This window comes from Olea europaea, chromosome 3, assembly GCF_002742605.1.
Source record: "Olea europaea var. sylvestris chromosome 3, O_europaea_v1, whole genome shotgun sequence".
NCBI classification, from domain to species: domain Eukaryota; kingdom Viridiplantae; phylum Streptophyta; class Magnoliopsida; order Lamiales; family Oleaceae; genus Olea; species Olea europaea.
The window spans coordinates 21,377,143-21,395,927 of record NC_036239.1 but is presented as its reverse complement, the minus strand read 5'-3'; the positions used below and the strand labels follow the sequence as shown (position 1 = coordinate 21,395,927).

The following is an 18,785-nucleotide window of genomic DNA, read 5'->3' as shown; positions in this document are numbered from 1 at the left end:
GGCAAGTATCCTAGTAAGATTTTAATTGTCTAGAGTAATTATGATGTGTCACCATTCAACAATAATGATAAATTTAGTAAATTTGTCAAGATTCAAAATGATGATGATTTTAACTTTAAGGTATTTTTTTTGTCTTCTTGGGAAATATAATCTTGAATATGATATGATTTCAATGCTCTATTGATTAACATGTAGCTGTAAAGATGGCAATGGATCCGTAGGATTTATAATTAGCGAATTTGGTTGAGTCAGCTTTTATGCCCGTCGAGCCAACAGGCAATCCAAACTCATTGTCATTGGTAACTTTAAATCAATGTAGAGATGTGAAAATTGACGAATCATCCAATGGCCTGGGTACTTGGCAAGGCACGACTCGTCTCGTTGAGCCAATAGGCAATTCAGAGTCGTCGTCACCCCTAAGTTTAAAATGTCAAAATAGACGAATCATCCATTGCCACATGGTCTGGACACTTGGCAAGGCACGGCCAGCCTTGGAAGGCGAGCCGTCCACGGGGCTTTTTGACCACCTCTTATATATACTCTTGACACTCGAAAACAATCCTTTTATGTACCATCCTTCGCAACCACAAAGATGATATCATGGGTTCAAACACCACAAATTTAGACAGGATCTAATGAACCATACAAGGTGCCAGAAATTAAAGGGAAAAACAAAAAACCAGTGACCAAATATTTTTTTCTATTATTAGATTAATGATAGATAAATTACACCGAGGAGAAAACATTGTACGACCCTGATTCGGCAACAGGTCGAGGGGCGGCCAAAACAACTGTGAGCTCCTTTCTCGATGGAATCGAGTCGGTCTGTTATGGCGGAGCAGCTATACATTCTATTTTTCATTGACTACACCTTGAATCTAAGTTGAGGGAGAAAAAATCTGTGTCCTATCTTTCACCACTTTGTTCACCTTCTCGGTATGAATTTTGTCGAGTTAGCTCATAATTCCCGTCCGGAGATCTTTCAGCCTCACAGCTAGCAGGTTTCGCTTTCCCACAGATGAAAAGGAAGGAGGACGTATATATTGATACGTGCCACAGACTGCATATCATTTTGCAAAACATGAGGGGGAGAACCCGAGAGTATTAATGAATGAAATAATAAACAAAAACATGCAGATTTATAGTGGTTCATCTTCAACGTGATAGCTATATTTCCACTTATCTATGCAAACTTTTTACAGTAAAGGAGATCACAATGTTGTTTTCCTCGCCCTCTTTCTTGTTCTCTCACTCCAAATTTTTTGAAAAAATGGTCCCCACTAAATTACTTCGCATAGAAAACTCAGGCCATCAGATTTCTTCGAGTAGGAAACTAAGGACTAGGGTGACCTAAAATAAAAGTATGAATCTCGAATGTTTCCCTATAATAAAAAAATGGCCAAAAGTATAATAGATGATCCAATGTCGAGGGGATAAATGAACAATATAATTAGGTTCTACACAGTCTAACGAGAGAGACTTCTCCATCTATTTTTATCATACCTGTGCCAGATCCAGTAGCTTTCGGTGCTCTCAAGCTTCCAGCTTATTGCAGCCATTGCTAATGCCATGAACCCGGCAAGTATAAATCCCCAACGAAAACGCTTTACGAGGGTCTTAATAAGACGGTGGGTCCATCTTTTAAGAGTTTCCCATCTGCATTTACCAGAACAACAGGCGTTTATATCTGACTCGGGATTTTGTTCAATAGTCACTTGCATATTTAGTAACAGTGAGAATGAATTGCTTTTACAAACCAAAGAATTATCCTACCTGTCAAGAAGATTTAAATGAAACTCCGTTGAAATGGAAAATGACCGATAACGAGCACATAACTCAATGAGCAACCCAATGAGGAGACCTAGAGCGCCAATGGCCATTACAATAACAATGTTGGAGGGCCTGTAAAATCTAGCGTGGTTAAATCTGACCACAATAGTAATTCGAGTACAAGATCATATAATAAACTATTACCGGGTAGGTCCAGTTTCAGCCATAAGGGCTGTTAGGATTGCAACGACCGTGTGAATCGTCCTCTTCGAAGCTTCACTAATAGTAGCTAAGTAGACGAAAGTACTGACAACGGCCATGAAAGAAAGCCAGAAGTCCAAGAACTGAGAGCATAATTATAATGGATTAGTCATAGACAAGGACACGAAACTTGCCAAACCAAATCAAATATATAGAAGTGATACCTGTAATACATGAAAAGACAGTGCACACCAGGTGCCTACATCACATGCGTGATACAATCCGCTAGAAATTCCACTACATGTGAAAATAACCCACTCTGCAAATGCCTAGAGTGAATGACTAAGTTTAGTTTTTTGTAAATTAATACTACTTGATACGCAAACTAAAATCCACAACCCAGCCAGCAAATAAGGCATAGCATAAATTAGAGCACGTTTGGTCAAGATAAAAATTAAGCCCCTATTTGACTCCCTTTAAAACAAAATAATTTATTTCTTGCACTCATTTTTAACCACACATTCACACAACACAATATTTTGCATGTAAACCCAAAATTTTTTCCCTTTTTAACCACACATTCTCCCAAAAATCATTATTCAAAACATCATTTTTACACAATAATGACCATCAAACAGGGGCTAGAAAAGTCACTTCTATAGTAACTTTGCTTCCAATTATGTTTAGATAAGTTGCGTTTTTCTTTCTTTTTAAGTGAAAGAAATTTACTAATTTCAAAACCAACTGTTAACACTGTCGAACTCTGTATGGTTAACAATTGTAACAAGTAAAAAATAAGGTATTTATTTCAAAATCAATTTGCTTATAAGTCAAATTTATAAGCTTAGCACTATGTACAAGTTAAAATACCTTCTGGCGGAGGGCCAAATAAGCTGGAAGCACAGCTGCAGCGTTAGATGCTAGGAAATTTACTAATTTCAAAACCAACTGTTAACACTGTCGAACTCTGTATGGTTAACAATTGTAACAAGTAAAAAATAAGGTATTTATTTCAAAATCAATTTGCTTATAAGTCAAATTTTTAAGCTTAGCACTATGTACAAGTTAAAATACCTTCTGGCGGAGGGCCAAATAAGCTGGAAGCACAGCTGCAGCGTTAGATGCTATGAGGAAAATTGACTGCCGAATGTGCCCTACATGAGTTTTCAGCATTTTTCCTTAAAAGATGAATATACAGCATTGCATTACATACAAATGCCATTCTTAAAAATAATAAATCATTACATTTAACTAAAAAATAAAGAGAGAATGCAAAACTGACAATTCAAATTATAGGCCATATAAGGCAAATATTACAAGAAATTATAGCAGAATTTGCCACAATGAAGTGAAAAACTGCAAGCGGAAAACATACTAAGGCATGCAGAGGTTAGTTGTATGTCCACATTGTCGTACCCATCAATCCCTATTTATAATGTAAGAATCTAGGGTGACTTAATGCAAACATATGAATGCCCAATATAGCCCTAAAATAAAAATAAAAATAAAAACTACCCAACAATCTATTTACGCCCTATTTGAGGTATTAAAATTAGGGTTCGTTTGAGTGTAAAGATGGAATTTGGGTGAAAAGAAAACGAATTCCATAGAATTGAATTGCCTAGAAATTGTTTTCTGGAATTTGTAAATTATTGTGTTTAATTGGTATATTTTTCCATGTAGAAAATGTTGAAACAACAGTATTTTTTTGTGTTCGTTTGACCTACCCAACAATCTATTTACGCCCTATTTGAGGTATTAAAATTAGGGTTCGTTTGAGTGTAAAGATGGAATTTGGGTGAAAAGAAAACGAATTCCATAGAATTGAATTGCCTAGAAATTGTTTTCTGAAATTTGTAAATTATTGTGTTTAATTGGTATATTTTTCCATGTAGAAAATGTTGAAACAACAGTATTTTTTTGTGTTCGTTTGACTTTATTTTACATAAAAGTTGTCAATTAAAGGGATAAAATTTACTGGATTGAGGATAAAATTTGTTTCCATTACCAAAAAAAAAATAAAAAAAATCATCTATCTTTTGACGTTCGTTTGATTTTGTTTTACATGAAAATTGTCAATTAAATGGAAATATTTTTTTACAATAATTCTTAGAATTTGTTTCCATTGTCAAAAAAAATAATAAAAAATAAAAAATCGCTACAGTAACCGGGAATTGAAATTCTCAACATATTGGTGAGAATTCCAATTCAAGGAAAAGCTCGAAATTGGCTTATGTGGCAAGAAAGTTGGAAAATGAATTCTAGGGAAAATTTTGGACATCAAACAACCAAAAGTTGGAAAATGGAATCCTCCATGAAAATTAAATGGCTATCAAACATAACCTTAGATTTTTAGCGGATTTTAATAAAAATAGATGAAATATGTGGTTGAAAAGTCGTGGAGACCATAAAATATGTTATAAGAATTAATTGTTGACTTTGACTTAAATTAAAATCTAGATTTTAATTTCTATCAAACAAGGGCTTAAGCTCCACACATTCTATTAACTATTAGCAAGATTCAAATTTTCAAAATAGGGTAGAGCAGAATCACATATTAACGGTTAAATTTACAAAAGAAAATTAACTAATTGTTGACTTTGACTTAAATTAAAATCTAGATTTTAATTTCTATCAAACAAGGGCTTAAGCTCCACACATTCTATTAACTATTAGCAAGATTCAAATTTTCAAAATAGGGTAGAGCAGAATCACATATTAACGGTTAAATTTACAAAAGAAAATTAACTCACCTCGATGGGATACAAGTTCAATACCGCAGTCAAAGCCTCCATGGTTTCGATCGCAATTACAGTAGCTGAGGGAAACGTAAGGAAGCAGAATAAGAAGGAATTGAACAGTTGGAGAGTTACTTAGAATAGCTTATGAACTTCAAGAAGAGGGCATATGAGAACCTGTATAATGTCAGCCCACTAGCATCTAAAACAGATTGACATGATCCATGAGAAGAGCATTTTTGTGGACACCTCTCCAGTGACATAGACATTGTCGTCTGACTTGTGGAATTGAATCGAATTTGCCTCAACCCAAAACCCCAAGTTCCTCCTCTAGCATATAATATATACAAACTAATTCCATCTGGATCCGAATCGTACAACTTGAAAAACATCGAACCATTGCTGTTTGTTGTGCTGTTTGTGTAGTAGTAGTCCCAACTATTAAGAGATGGAAACCCTCCATATTTTGCATATATTTCATAATTTATATTTGCATCAGAATTAAGGCGTATGTGGACGTTTCCACCAGCTGCACCAGAAGGAATGTCGAGAAGGAAAAAAGTCCAAGCATCACCATTATTTCCTCCACTGGAAAAGTTACTTAAAAGGGGCTCCAATGGAAAATTAGCCGAATCTGGTGACACTTTTCCTGTGATTGGTAGATAGTAGGATTCAAAAGGGAGGGACGGATTTTTCCTAAGAACTGTCTGCAGACAATCATTGTCAGCTTGTCAGTAAAAAAATTATTTATTCTAAAAATGACTTATTTACTTATAAGTTAACTCTTTAAGCTTAGCCTAGGCTAAATCTTTAATTTTTTACCCGTAGCATGTATCTTTCTGATGTGCAGTTAAATCCAGCCTTATCCATTGGGCACTGAATCACTTGCCATTCCAACAGATAGCAAACTTTAGAGCTTATGTTCTGATTTCCAGTGCTGTTGTTCGAGACAACAACAGGTTGTATGGCAATATACCAGCGTCCAATTTTTGGAGAGTTTATAACCAAAGGACCTATACTAATATCACCTGAGAAATCATGCAATGTTTCAAGCGGCATTGCACCGTGCCTAGCATAGTACATCAAGACACTTCTTCCAGTGCCATTTGAAGGACGAGTCTGATTAAAACTGATATTTGATGCTGTAATAATTAGTTGTTCGGCGATTCCTATCACATCCAAGGAGTAGACTCTTAACCCATGATCTTCATGACAAGCTATCTCATTTGCATTTCTGCAGGAAACCACAGTTTTTGCTGGTTTGCCATATGAATTGTTGACTGGAACACTTTCAATTAAACTATAGCTTTCAGTACACAAAAGCATATCAACTGTTTGGTTGCAGAATTTGCCCAACATTGTTGAGGTTGGACATCCTTCCACACTTATGTTGCCACTAAAAGAGCATGTTGGGCCCCTATTAATCTGTAATGTAGATCGGAGAACTGGACGAGTTTATAAAGTAACCCAACTGAAATTAACAGTTTAATAGATATCCAAATCATAGCATTTGGAATTGGAAATTTTTGTCGGAATGAAGACACAAATTATAAAAGCCATAAACCTTTTACAGGAAAATAATTTTGAGAAACTACACCATACCAAAAAAGAAAAAGAAAGAAAGAAAGAAAGAAGGAACAACAATGACAACATATAAACAGAAAACCCCAAAAAAAAAAAAAAAGGATTTTCGGATATGGTCAGGACTCAGGAACTATGCTTAGTAACTACAACACTATGATTTCATTTCTCCTATGAACAATCTTGGGTAAGCTTAAAAACTAAACTTGTAAGCAAATAATTTTTTTATTGGTCGATTTTGGACCTGAGTAACTAACTTATTTTGAGAGAAGGTAAGAGCTTCTTCCAAAATAAGCTACTTTTTTCACATTAAAGTAAGTGATCCAAATATGTTTTATAGACAAAATATTCCCTAAAAGCAACTTTACTTTTTCTTTAAAGCTTATCCAAACATGCTCTCTCTAATATTTGGAATGAACAACAAAGGAATCAGAGTTCTCATAGGATGACTAAACTCATAACATTGGTTTTCTACTGTCAAAAATTTCCATCAATGGTGGCATAGCAGAACAAGAACAAACTGTTACCCACTCCAGTTTTCTCATTTCATCAGCTAAAATTATTTCTGCAATCAGGTTTGGAAAACTATATTTAATGTTTAATAGAAGTAAATCTTTTAGGGAACAAAAAAGGTGACCAAAAAGAAAGAGAGCTCTAAAATGATATCGAATGACTAGTAAGGAGTATTTGTGACCATGAGTGCAATAGTTTGTACCATTTTTGATTGAGTCCTTATAGGTCCAATGCCATTGAATAACCCGAAATACCATGTTCCTGGAGAAATCTGAAAAAAAACTAAGGTCAATTTTGCAATTTTCTAGTGGCTTGAAACCATAAATATACAAATTTCAGAACTTACGACGAACCTGATCATTTGTCAACATCAGTGATATATTATTCTGCATGGGATAGCACTTCTCAACAGTTTGAAGACTTAGATTCCCACTAAATAAACCATTAGAGATGTAATTTATCTCTGCAGCACAAAAATCTTATTGAGTACTCAGTAAAAGTCATATTGATGGGCCAAACAGAAAACTTGAGGGATTATTGTACTAATTACAATATTTCTAACATTTAGTGCCATGAAAATTAGCAACATGGATAGATTTATGACATATCAATGATTGAAGCAATTTCTGCTTGGAAGAAAATAATTTTAAAGGGAAATATATAAGAATAAACTACTAAAAGCATTCTTGGCGAAGCTTATAAAGTTTACTTAAGTTTAAGATGAATATTTTATTTTATTAGTTGAAGTTGGAAATAAGTTACAAATTTTGACAATTATGTAAGAGTTACTTTCAAAATAAGGAACTTGCCCAAACATGTTTTGAAACTAACTTTTTCTTATTTTTTGTAAAGCCTAGCCAAGCATACTATAGATCTACTTTTAGTGGAATGCAATGTTGATAGGCATGTCTTTACAGGAAAAAAGAAGATGATGATCTCAAGTGTACAATAATGCTAATATTGATTTCAATTACCATCATATTTTTACCTAGACCCGTTAGAGAAGTATTATAGACATCAGGCAGAGGAGGGCTGCCCTCTCGGATGCATATCATTGGTAAAGAGAGATCAGACGCATTTCTAATTCTTTTGAGATCCTGTAAACAGTTAAAATAAAGTTATCATGTAAAAGAAATACGAGTCGGAAACCCAATACGATTTGAGCTTCGATGAAATCTTAAAGTCAACGTTTTATTTATATGACAAATCCAGGTGAAAAAACAGTTTAAGAATATTGTAATAAATAAAGCATAACGATAAAATATGCAGATTCGATCTTGCAAGTTTGCACCATCAACAAGGCTTTAAATGCAGACTTACAATGTTCACATCTGATTCCAAAGCTAAAGACATTGAAGAAAACCATGTTGGTAAATCGACTGCAATGAGTGAAATAAAAACGTTAAGTCATCACGAGAAAAACATCCAATATTGAACTTCAAAGCTGTATATGCTACTTTTGAAACAGCTTAAAGGGGATTGGGTGATGCACAAAATGAAATTGACACACTGAGTAGAATTTTCTCAAGAAAAATAACTTTTTTTAGGTAAATTTGATAATATCTTGCAGAGTATATTGTACCATCCCAGCTCAATGCTTGTACTAGTGAAAAATCGACAGATCAGTTTACCTCATTTGTTAGGGTGACCTTGCCTGTGTATGGTTGAGGTTTCAGGTGGGAAGGGGTGTGATGGGATTGGGTGGGGTAGGGTAGGGTGGTTGGACAGAGGAATGAAGCATTGATGAATGCAAAGTTGTAGAAGTGTAGCTAATTAGTAAAAGAGAATGTTTTATCTCAAACAACAGAATGCATTCACAAAGACAACTTATATTTACATGAAGATCAACCCAATCGATTCTGATTGCAGGCTTTTCCTTCACATTCATTCAACTTTTTAATGATTGATAATCCCACTGAAATCAAAGAATATTTCGAAAAGAGTCTTCCCTCCTTTCCCAAATGCCAAGAACTTCCTCACCATTTTCCCTTCTTCACTGGGTGAGTTAGGATTAAAAGAAAGTCCCCTGAGGTCAACTACTCCCCTCTTCATCTCTCGAACCATTGATTCCTTTGTGCCTTTATTTTAAGTAGACATTCATCATTAAATCTATCTCTAAAGATTTTCTTTCATTTGGAATTTGGTTCTTCACCATGTACAAAGATCTGCTTAAACAACAGCCCCTATGATCATATTTTGACAAAATTTAACACTAAACTTACCGATGCAAAAATTCATTCATAATGAAATGCTAAAGAGAATGATAATTTTATCACAACTCAAGAAGCCTAACACCTCATAATGCTTAGAAATCCCAGTAACATATAAAGAGAAGTAAGTTCTGTGAAAAAGATCAGTTCAAAATTGATTATATGGGAAAGAACAATACAGACAGAGAAAATGGAGCAGAAAAAATTAAAAAACCAAGAATAGGACATAGTAAGAGTACTATTCCATCAACGGTAAAAAATTTAAAACTTTCGCGGGGCAAAAAAAGCCTGAAATTCATACTGCCCTGGGAAACCAATTTTAGTATAAAAGGCATCAAACTGAGTCCAATAGGGGGAAAAACTAAATGGTTTACTCTGACTACTGAGGCGACAAATCCATAATAAGGAAAAAACTGAAAAAATAAACATTAATTTACATAGCTATTTTTTAAAAATGCATTGCCTTCATTAAGAAGGCCAACAAAAACATTCCTTTTGGCCTGTTGGCGTGAGTTATTAGAAATCAATTTAGGAAACAAAATCACCTATAGGAATGGAATGAATCAATTGCAGGATGCTCAATTACCTACAAATCTGTATTGTCCCAAAATAGATGAATTCCTATCCTATATAAGTGTACTGTACCTATTGTAATTATATGAATGAAAACTATTCTTGGTGTATATGAATTGACATGGTATCAGAGCAGTAACACTCGATCCATGGCCCTGTTCCCAAGCTCCCTCTAGCCTTTCTCTCATAAACATTTTCATAAACACATGGAGGACTCCAACACCATCATTGACCCCAGCCTAACTCCTCCTAATAACGATGCCATGCTTGCCAACCTCACTACCAAACTCTCTAAAACCTTAACCAAAACACACATATCAGCCCCACTCACCGAAAACTCGCCCCAAATTGGCATTAAACTGAATGGTACAAACTATGGTCTTTGGTCCCAAGTTATGGAAATGTATATTTCCGGAAAGGATTAAATGGGTTACCTTAATGGAGATACTCCACCTCACCGACCGATCCGACGTTTCGAAAGCGGCGTACTGAGAATGCAATCGTGAAAGGGCGGATTATCAATTCTTTGGACCCTACCCTTATTGGCAACTTCATTCGTTTCTCCACTGCTAAAGAAGTGTGGGATGCTGTTGCCACGACTTATTTCAATAGGAATGATAAATCCCAAGTCCATGACCTCCAACGAAGGGTGATGTGATTGAGACAAGGCGGTGGATCTGTGGAGAAGTACTACACCGAATTGCAGGGATTGTGGCGTGAAATCGACTTTTGTCGCCCAAACCCAATGAAGTGTACTGTGGATATCCAGCAATTCAACAGGTAGACCCAAGAAGATCGAGTCTACAACTTCCTCGACGGGCTCGACGATGGGCTTGACAGCATCTGTAGTAGCGTCCTGCAGATGGAACCGTTTCCCACCATTGAGCAGGCATATGCCTATGTTTGACGTGAGGCACTAAGATAGGCTGTTATGGTACCTACAGAAGCAAACGGGCCTCCAAGAGCCATTCTTGCCACCAAAGGGCTGAAACTTGGGCTGGGTCACTCAAGAGGCTTAAATAAAAGTGCCCAATAAGTTAAATGGAGCTGATGACGAAATTAAATGTTCCTATTGTGGAAATAACAAACACACACGAGAAAACTGTTTTAAACTCAATGGGTATCCAGATTGGTGGCATGAGTTGCAAGACAAAAAGAAAAAAATGGTGGTGGCTCTAATAAGCGAATAGGCAAGGCAGCCGTGATAACCTCAGACTCTCAACTATCTTTGATTCCTCAAGATGGGACTTTTCAAGACACAATCCATTCATCAGAACTAGGTAATTTTTGTTCGATTTTTTGTACATCTTCTAGTGACAAGAACAGTAATCTTTGGCTACTTGACTCCAGAGCAACCGATCATATGACATATGATGAGAAAGACTTTACTTAGAGCTCCTTACCTTGACACACCAGTGTTGCAAATGCTAACGGAGTTATTTTTCCAGTCACTGGAGCTGGCTCTGTATCTCTATCTCCTTCCCTCAGACTCTCAACAAAATGACGTTGCTGAAAGAAAAAATCGACACATCCTTGAAACTGCAAGGGCTCTCCTCCAAGGAGCCTATGTTCCAACTAGCTATTGGCCGGATGTAGTGTCCACTGTTGTATACTTACTCAATCGGTTGCCCTCCAAGGTCTTAAATTTTAAGACTCCACTTCAAGTCCTATCATCCCATGTTACTCTATCCACAATACTCATGCTTCCCCCTCGAGTATTTGGTTGTGTGATATATGTTCACCTTCACAAAAATCAACAGACAAAACTTGACCCATGCGCTCTTCGATGTCTTTTTGTGGGATATGCTACACATCAGATGGGCTATCGATGCTACGATCCTATGTCCAGATGTACTTATGTAACTATAGATGTCACCTTCTTGGAGTCCGACACATTTTTTTCTCCTGCACCCAATCTCCCTCTTCAAGGGGAGACAAGGGATGAAGAGTTGAATTGATTGAATTTTGAGGTGCCAAATAACATTGAGACAGAGACAGTCCTGACCCAGTGAATGATATGATTGTAGAAGAGGCCGAATCCACTGAACCAGAACCCCCTCCTTCAGTACCCACACACCCATCTCCTGAGAATGTCCATGAGGTAAGAACTCCTTCACATGTCAGCAAATTAGATACTTCTAGTAGCTCTACTTTACCTTTCAGGCATAATCGAGGCAAACCGTCGAGCAGATACTCTCCAGAACTTGAAGAAAGAAGATCAAGGTACCCAATTGCCAACTATGTATCCACCATGAAGTTGTCTAACCCAGTAAAAGCTTTTGCACATGCTCTCTCTTCTAATCATGTCCTAGCGAGAATTGAGGAAGCTCTATCAAACTCAAAATGGACTCAGGCAAGAGATGAGATAGAGGCACTAGTAAAGAATAACATATGGACACTAATTCCACTACCTAAAGGAAAGAAGACAGTAGGATGCAGATAGGTTTTTTCCATCAAACACAAGGTAAATGGATCCATTGAACAGTACAAAGCAAGGCTAGTCGCAAAGGGTTATATATAGACGTATGGGGTAGACTATCAAGAGACTTTTTCACTAGTCGCTAAACTAAAAACTATCAGGATACCGTTCTCTTGCAGCTAATCTTGACTGACTACTACATCAACTTAATGTGAAGAATGCATTTCTCCATAGTGACCTCGAAGAAGAAGTCTATATGGATCTCCCTCCGGGGTATACGGGGCCTTCACACAATGTAGTATGCAAATTGCAGCGAGCATTATATGGCTTAAAGCAGTCACCTCGAGCATGATTTGGACGATTCAGTGTGGCAATGAAGAAATATGGGTTCAACCAGAGTGATTCAGATCGCACACTCTATCTGAAGCATAACGAAGGCAAAATAACTGTAATGATAGTCCATGTGGATGACATGATTATTACAAGGGATGATAAAGAAGAGATATGCAGAATCCAGAAACAACTAGCATCTCAGTTCGAGATGAAGAACTTGGGAGGACTCAAGTACTTCCTAGGAATAGAAGTAGTTAGATTGAGACAAGACATATTTCTATCCCAAAGAAAGTATATACTGAACCTACTAACTAAGGTAGGAATGTTGGGATGCAAGCCAGCAGATACTCCAATCATCCAAAACCATCGACTGAGTGAGTCTTCAGATCAAGTGCCAACCGATAAAAGAAGATATCAAAAGTTAGTTGGAAAACTTATATACCTGTCACATACCCCTCCAGATATTGCCTATGCTGTAAGCTTAGTTAGTCAGTTTATGCATAACCCCAGTAAAGATCACATGGATGCTGTGATTCGAATACTTCAGTATCTAAAGTCCTCACCTGGAAGAGGACTAATGTTTTCAAAGAATGATCACTTGAAGGTTGATGGTTATACAGATGCAGATTGGGCTGGAAATGTTTCAGATAGACGGTCCACCTCAGGCTACTTCATGTTTGTAAGTGGAAACATTGTTACATGGAAAAGTAAAAAAACAAAAAGTGGTATCCTTATTGAGTGCTAAAGCGGAGTTTCGAGGAATGGCAAAAAGACTTTGTGAACTCCTCTGGGTTAAGAAACTACTCACTGAACTTGGTTTTGCTCCTACATTAGAGATGGATCTCTACTGTGACAACAAAGCTACCATTGCCATATCTCATGACCCAGTCCAACACGACAGGACAAAACATGTGGAAGTAGATCATTACTTCATCAAGGAAAATCTCGTAGCAAAGACAATTGTTTTCCCTTTGTGAATTCTAAAGACCAACTAGCTGATATACTCACAAAGGCAGTTTCAAGCAAGGGCTTCCACAACTCACTCGACAGGTTGGGCATCAAAGACCTGTATGCATCAACTTGAGGGAGAGTGTTGGCGTGAGATGTTAGAAATCAATTTAGGAAACAAAATCACCTATAGGAATGGAATGAATCAATTGCAGGATGCTCAATTACCTACAAATCTGTATTGTCCCAAAATAGATGAATTCCCTATCCTATATAAGTGTACTGTACCTATTGTAATTATATGAATGAAAATTACTCTTGGCGTATATGAATTAACATGGCCTACACAACCAGCCTAACAAATCAGAATGCTAGAACAACCAAAAAGGGAAAGATCAAACAGAATTCCAAAGAACCAACAAGATCTATATAGTGAACTGAAAAAGAAGACTCCTTAGCAGACTCCAATTTTCTTGGAAAAATAGAGAGTCCATCGTCATTCTGTATCAATAACAAGAATTTTAATACATTCATTAACAGCATCAATAAAGATTAATCTTTTTTTTTTACCTTCACCAAGCAGCCTGAGAACCTATATTGCTCACATAAAGCAACCACATAAAAGGATCGATCTAACATAAAATACAGTCATTAAGAACACTATAAGATCGTGTTTTCAAACACAACCCACAAAATAAACAAGCTAAAATCAAATTGATAGTAAGCCAAACCTGCTAAATAAAACATTAATCAAGAACACCCAAACAATTACACTTCAATTTAATTTAATAAATCAAACTTTATTCAGACAAAAAAAAGGAACAAAAGTTATACCTCTCATATATCTCCATTCATAAGGTTTGAGCAGAGTCTTTCCATAAGTGAAGCTAGAAACAGTGAAAGTATTGTACAGACCACCGCGTACCTGATCTTGTGAAACACACGTATACACAAAAACCATAAAGAGCAAACATAGATTCAGATAAGACTGACCCAGAATCCAATTCCTTCTCATCTTTGCTTTTTTCTACTTTTCACTAATTCTTCACTAAAAATTTTTGAATTATTAAATAAATAATAATAATAATAAGTATTCCATGAACATATCTATGCAGTGCTGCAGTATATATGTCTGAAATAAAATAAATTAGTTGGGTTATTTCTTTGATGATTAGATACTTTAGAACTCTATTATATGCATACAGAATTGGCGTGCGTTGATTTTTTTTTCTTTCTTGAATAATAAACCAAGGAAATGATCACGCGCTGGTTTATTGCGTGAAGTCGCGCTCCGGTTAGGGTCTGAGTGCTGGGTTTTTAACATTTCTACCGTTAATTAAGGGAAAATTGCAGTAACGATCCCTAATCTTTTCATTTTTCATGAATTTTATCCTAATATTTATTTTGTGCCAGCAAAGGTCTCTAACCTTTCATAAATATGCACACGAGATCCGTATGGACGGAACCGTCCAAAATACCATCAGAGAAAATTTCTTAAACTATCTCCTACCGCGACGGTTTTATTGAACGTTGATACTTTTTTGAACGGTGTTTTTGGATGGTGTTTTTGACAATTTTATTAAATGTTGATTCCTTAATTTTCTTGATCAGCTTACGATTTTTTGGACGATTTCCGTCCATATGGACTTTAGATGCATATTTATGAAAGGTTAAGACTCTCCGTTGGCACAAAATGAAGATTGTGGTAAAGTCTATAAAAATAAGAAGGTTAGGGACCGTTGCTACAATTTTTTCGTTAATTAATGATACAAAAGTAATGATATTCATTCTTAATGGATTGAGCACAAATCTAAGTGTCATAGTTTCAATTAAATGAGTTATATAATTTTGCATTATTCTTAAATAAATTTATTATTTAATGTCATGCACTTGATACTCAACTCGATGAATAGCAATACTCATTTATAAAATATTTAATGAAAAATAAAATGTTTAATGAATTTCAACTAGCTTTATTAACTTATTGCAATATATTTAATTATGTTGAATTGTTTTTTTTTAATCGTATTTGAAAAATTATATTTAAAAATTTTATAATTATACTTATAATAATATTTTTTTAACTAAATGATTTCATCTAAATGAAAAGTATGAAAAAGGTTATATCTTAAAAATTAATAGAAGAAAAATACATAATTTAACTACAATAATATAATAATTTTAAGATAGTATAGATGGATAAACGAAAAATAAATATGAAATAATTTTTTTTTTATTTTGAAAATGAAATTTATTGCAATCGAATCATTGTATATCACTAGTTGTAAATCTCTATCTCTATTCTCTTTAAAGAGAGGTTGGGCTAAATACTGTTCATTTTGCACATTCCATTTCACACTTAAACTAGTTCGTTACTGTTCATTAACTTGTTTGCATCGTTTATCCATGAATATCTCTCCACTGTTCGTTAAATATCTCGCAAATCACGTCTCTATCCACTTCCTTCCTCGTTCGCTTCTTTTCTCATTTCTTGGTTTCGTACTAACCTCAAGAACTGCACTCCAAAACGATATGAGCAGCAAAGAGAATCTACTGGCGACAAAGCTCAAGTGGCCAACCCATCTGAAGGTCACTATTTAGCAATTCTCTATCTGTATCTATGTTGTATGTATATGTATTTTCTTGATTTCACCATTCTAACCCTTGTAAATATTGTAGATTCTAACATATTGTTGGGTTCTTTTTCTTCACATACCATCGAAAAATTCCATGCTAGAATTTTCACTTTAATATATTGGATTCTTTCTTAATAAGGAATTTGAAAAACCTTAAAACTCCCTCAAATTAAAAAATCTCTCTTTTTAATCTTGCATTCAATTGAATTTTCTTCATTCTAATCGATAATAAATTTTCCATTTTCGCATTAATCCCTTTTGTTATTTCATTTGATCAAAGTGTTTTTCCTTTTTTTTGAATGGGTATGCAGTACTCCATTAGAATAAGAATTTTTTCTTCATCATCTTACATATTTTGCATTCATATGCACCCAAATTATTATACATATGTTTTCATTCATGTTTAGAAAATCTTAAGTTGTTTGGATGACTCGAAGATTAAATATGCATTCTTGGAATTTGTATTTATTCAACAAGTAATTGATTTATCTAAGGTTAATTCATGTATGATTATTTACATAGGAAATGAGAAGTTGGGTTTAAGAAAGGTTTTCTAATGCAGGGGTTTGCACCTAAGAATTTTTTCTATGATTTAAACAAAGTCCTTGAATTTTGCTGAGTTTTGATTCACTTTTCAATTTTCATGACTTAGATGAAGAGAGTTAGTGAAAATTCTGAAGGAGAAATGAAATGTTGGGATTTAAGAAGTTTAGGTGTTTTGATGGGATTGGTGAAAACTACAGGAGTTTTGAGACAATGGGTGGTGGAAAAGAGGGTGTGATATTAAAAATGGAGAAGTGGGTGTTGGAGCAATGAATCAAAATGATTTCTTTGTTGGAAATGAGGTTTCTCTAATTTTGTTGTGTATTCAAGTCTTCTTCATGTGAATGGTCAGAACAAATGGGACTTTGATATCAACATTGATTTGATTTTAATGATCAGAAAGAGGAAAATAGGTTGGATTTTGATGTTAGTGTGCCCAATGTGCCGAACTCTAACATGAAAGATGGTGGAATGGAAATTGTATATGTGATAAGAGTGTAAAATATGATATTTTTTCCTTTTAATTATTGCATTATGCAATTATATTATGTTAAAATGCACTCATTACTCCTATGTTTTAGGTTGCGTTTTGGTGAAAAAGATGAAATTCGGAAAAAACAAGCGAAAAGGGACCAAAATGAAAGAAAGCGAAAGTTCAGGGACGAAGTTGAAAATAATTCAAAGATGAGATGACCGATGGAATGATGATTCAAGAATGCTAAGGGTCAATTGGGTGCAATTAGAAGTCAAAGGAAGTGAAATATGATCATAACATATTCACATATCAATTCCTAATCAAAAAAGTTGCGCATCGATTTTCAGCCTTATATTTAGACCTATTTTTGATATGGAAAATGATCGATCTAGAAGATGATGTCTGAATCAGAGTTGTATCCCTTTGAGATATCTTTCAAATGCAACTTGAATCATCTCAATCGGATATCAGAAGGAAAAGTTATGGCTAAAATACTAAAAGTTGTCAGGCGGAGAAAATGACAATAACCATGCGGTCGCACTAGCACCTCCAGGGAATTCCAGAGGCCAAAATGTTTCTACCATGTGACTACAACACTTATAACCATGCGGTCGCATGGTTATTCCTTGAGGCCAAAATTTATGTTTCCTTAATCGACTCAACCACTTATGGAAACACGGTTTTCACACGTTTTAAACCCTAATCTCAACCAGAATGTCTATTATTCATTCTCTATCACTTTTCTTTGATTTTTGGCTCAAGAAATTCATGGAGAACTAAACTTATTGGTGAAGCCACGAAGGAACTCGATTAGATTTGGGAATTTTCATGTCTTTTCTTGCTTAAATATGTTCTTTCATTGTTAAACAATTCTAGATTTAGATTTCTTATTCTTATGAACATGTTTTGAGATTGGTTTAATTTGTATTAAATTTTCATGGATTCTGTTGACGTCAAAATTCACAAGGCTAATTTTAAGCCAACTTTAAGAAAAAAGGGAATTTTTTATCGAAAGAAATCACAAAATATGTTGAGAAAGTGTAATTGTGTCATGAGCTTTTACATGAATTCACTTGCCCTTTACAAGATTTTTGCCCTACTATTTATACATGGTTCCAGCCGAAATTATATCAAATCAGTCAAATCAACTATAGTACCGAGCTCGAAACTCGGGTCGTCGAATTCTCCTGTGATTGGTCAACGAGGCATGTGGACATGTGTCAATATTTTCCCCAGGTAATGATGACCTACAAGGGGCTTGAGAATCATGGCTTCGGATTGTCGGTTTTGGGCGGTGATGACGTCACTTGTGGCAAGTGTATATGATTGATAGGGTGATGTGACAGGAAGTAATCATGATATTTTCCTGAGATAACGGCGAGCTAGTCCGATCTGGGAGCAGTGACCGAACTCACATTTGCCTGTGGTAGGTTTAGCGAATTGTTTTTATTAGATCGGAGTTTGGTAGTCAACAGTTACCCCTCAGGTCAGTTCTGTTGTGAGGGGGAGCTGACCTTCCATCTTATCGGACCCTTTTTTCGAGGGCTTCAATTATTATTGTGCTAAGTGTCACGTTTTTATAGGGGTGAGCTGTACAGCATTTTAGACAGCTTCTTTGAGAAGTTTAGTGAAGAGACCGTTTTGACTAACCAGCATTTTTTGCCGTTTGATCTATTCCTCTTTTTTTGAATGGACGGTCTGATTTCAGACCCTTTGATTTGTCTTCCTTTTAAATCCCTTTTGGCCTTTCATTTTTCCTTTTTACTTTATGCAATTTTTTCTCCAAGGTAGCAAAATACTCCCGATGTGCCCTATCTTCCTTCTGAGTGAGGTCATCTTTCCTTC

The 18,785-nt window shown here is 35.4% G+C and overlaps 1 protein-coding gene and 1 long non-coding RNA gene across 4 annotated transcripts; one reads left to right on the top strand and one right to left on the bottom strand.

Moving 5' to 3' along the window:
- Positions 1-683: 683 nt before the first annotated feature.
- LOC111389941 lies at positions 684-14,489 on the bottom strand. 3 transcript variants are annotated; one of them, XM_023014930.1, is made up of 14 exons: positions 14,121-14,489; positions 8,124-8,182; positions 7,792-7,900; positions 7,157-7,266; positions 7,006-7,074; positions 5,532-6,134; positions 4,887-5,416; positions 4,725-4,789; positions 3,046-3,149; positions 2,196-2,300; positions 1,975-2,114; positions 1,774-1,902; positions 1,504-1,656; positions 684-1,060 (listed from the first exon to the last, which is right to left on the bottom strand). In XM_023014930.1, exons 1-14 carry the CDS (start codon positions 14,299-14,301, stop codon positions 907-909), a joined length of 2,511 nt encoding a protein of 836 aa, XP_022870698.1. In that variant the 5' UTR covers positions 14,302-14,489; the 3' UTR covers positions 684-906. The 3 variants fall into 3 exon arrangements, with proteins under 3 accessions (XP_022870698.1, XP_022870704.1, XP_022870708.1); XM_023014936.1 differs by having other exon boundaries at positions 3,046-3,125; positions 14,121-14,488; XM_023014940.1 differs by having other exon boundaries at positions 7,778-7,900; positions 14,121-14,271.
- Positions 14,490-15,592: 1,103 nt separating this feature from the next.
- On the top strand, positions 15,593-17,878 carry LOC111389933. Its single transcript, XR_002701829.1, has 2 exons — positions 15,593-15,875; positions 17,047-17,878. It is a non-coding gene; the product is annotated as an uncharacterized LOC111389933 (long non-coding RNA).
- Positions 17,879-18,785: the final 907 nt, after the last annotated feature.

What these genes read in the sequence shown, in the direction of transcription:
- LOC111389941 (XM_023014930.1), bottom strand. Translation starts at nt 14,301, where the DNA reads ATGAGAAGGAATTGGATTCTGGGTCAGTCTTATCTGAATCTATGTTTG. An exon ending in TGAATGGAGATATATGAGAG is followed by an intron (nt 8,183 to 14,120) that starts GTATAACTTTTG and finishes CACTCATTGCAG; the next exon opens with TCGATTTACCAACATGGTTT. An exon ending in CAGAAAGATACATGCTACGG is followed by an intron (nt 5,417 to 5,531) that starts GTAAAAAATTAA and finishes GATTGTCTGCAG; the next exon opens with ACAGTTCTTAGGAAAAATCC.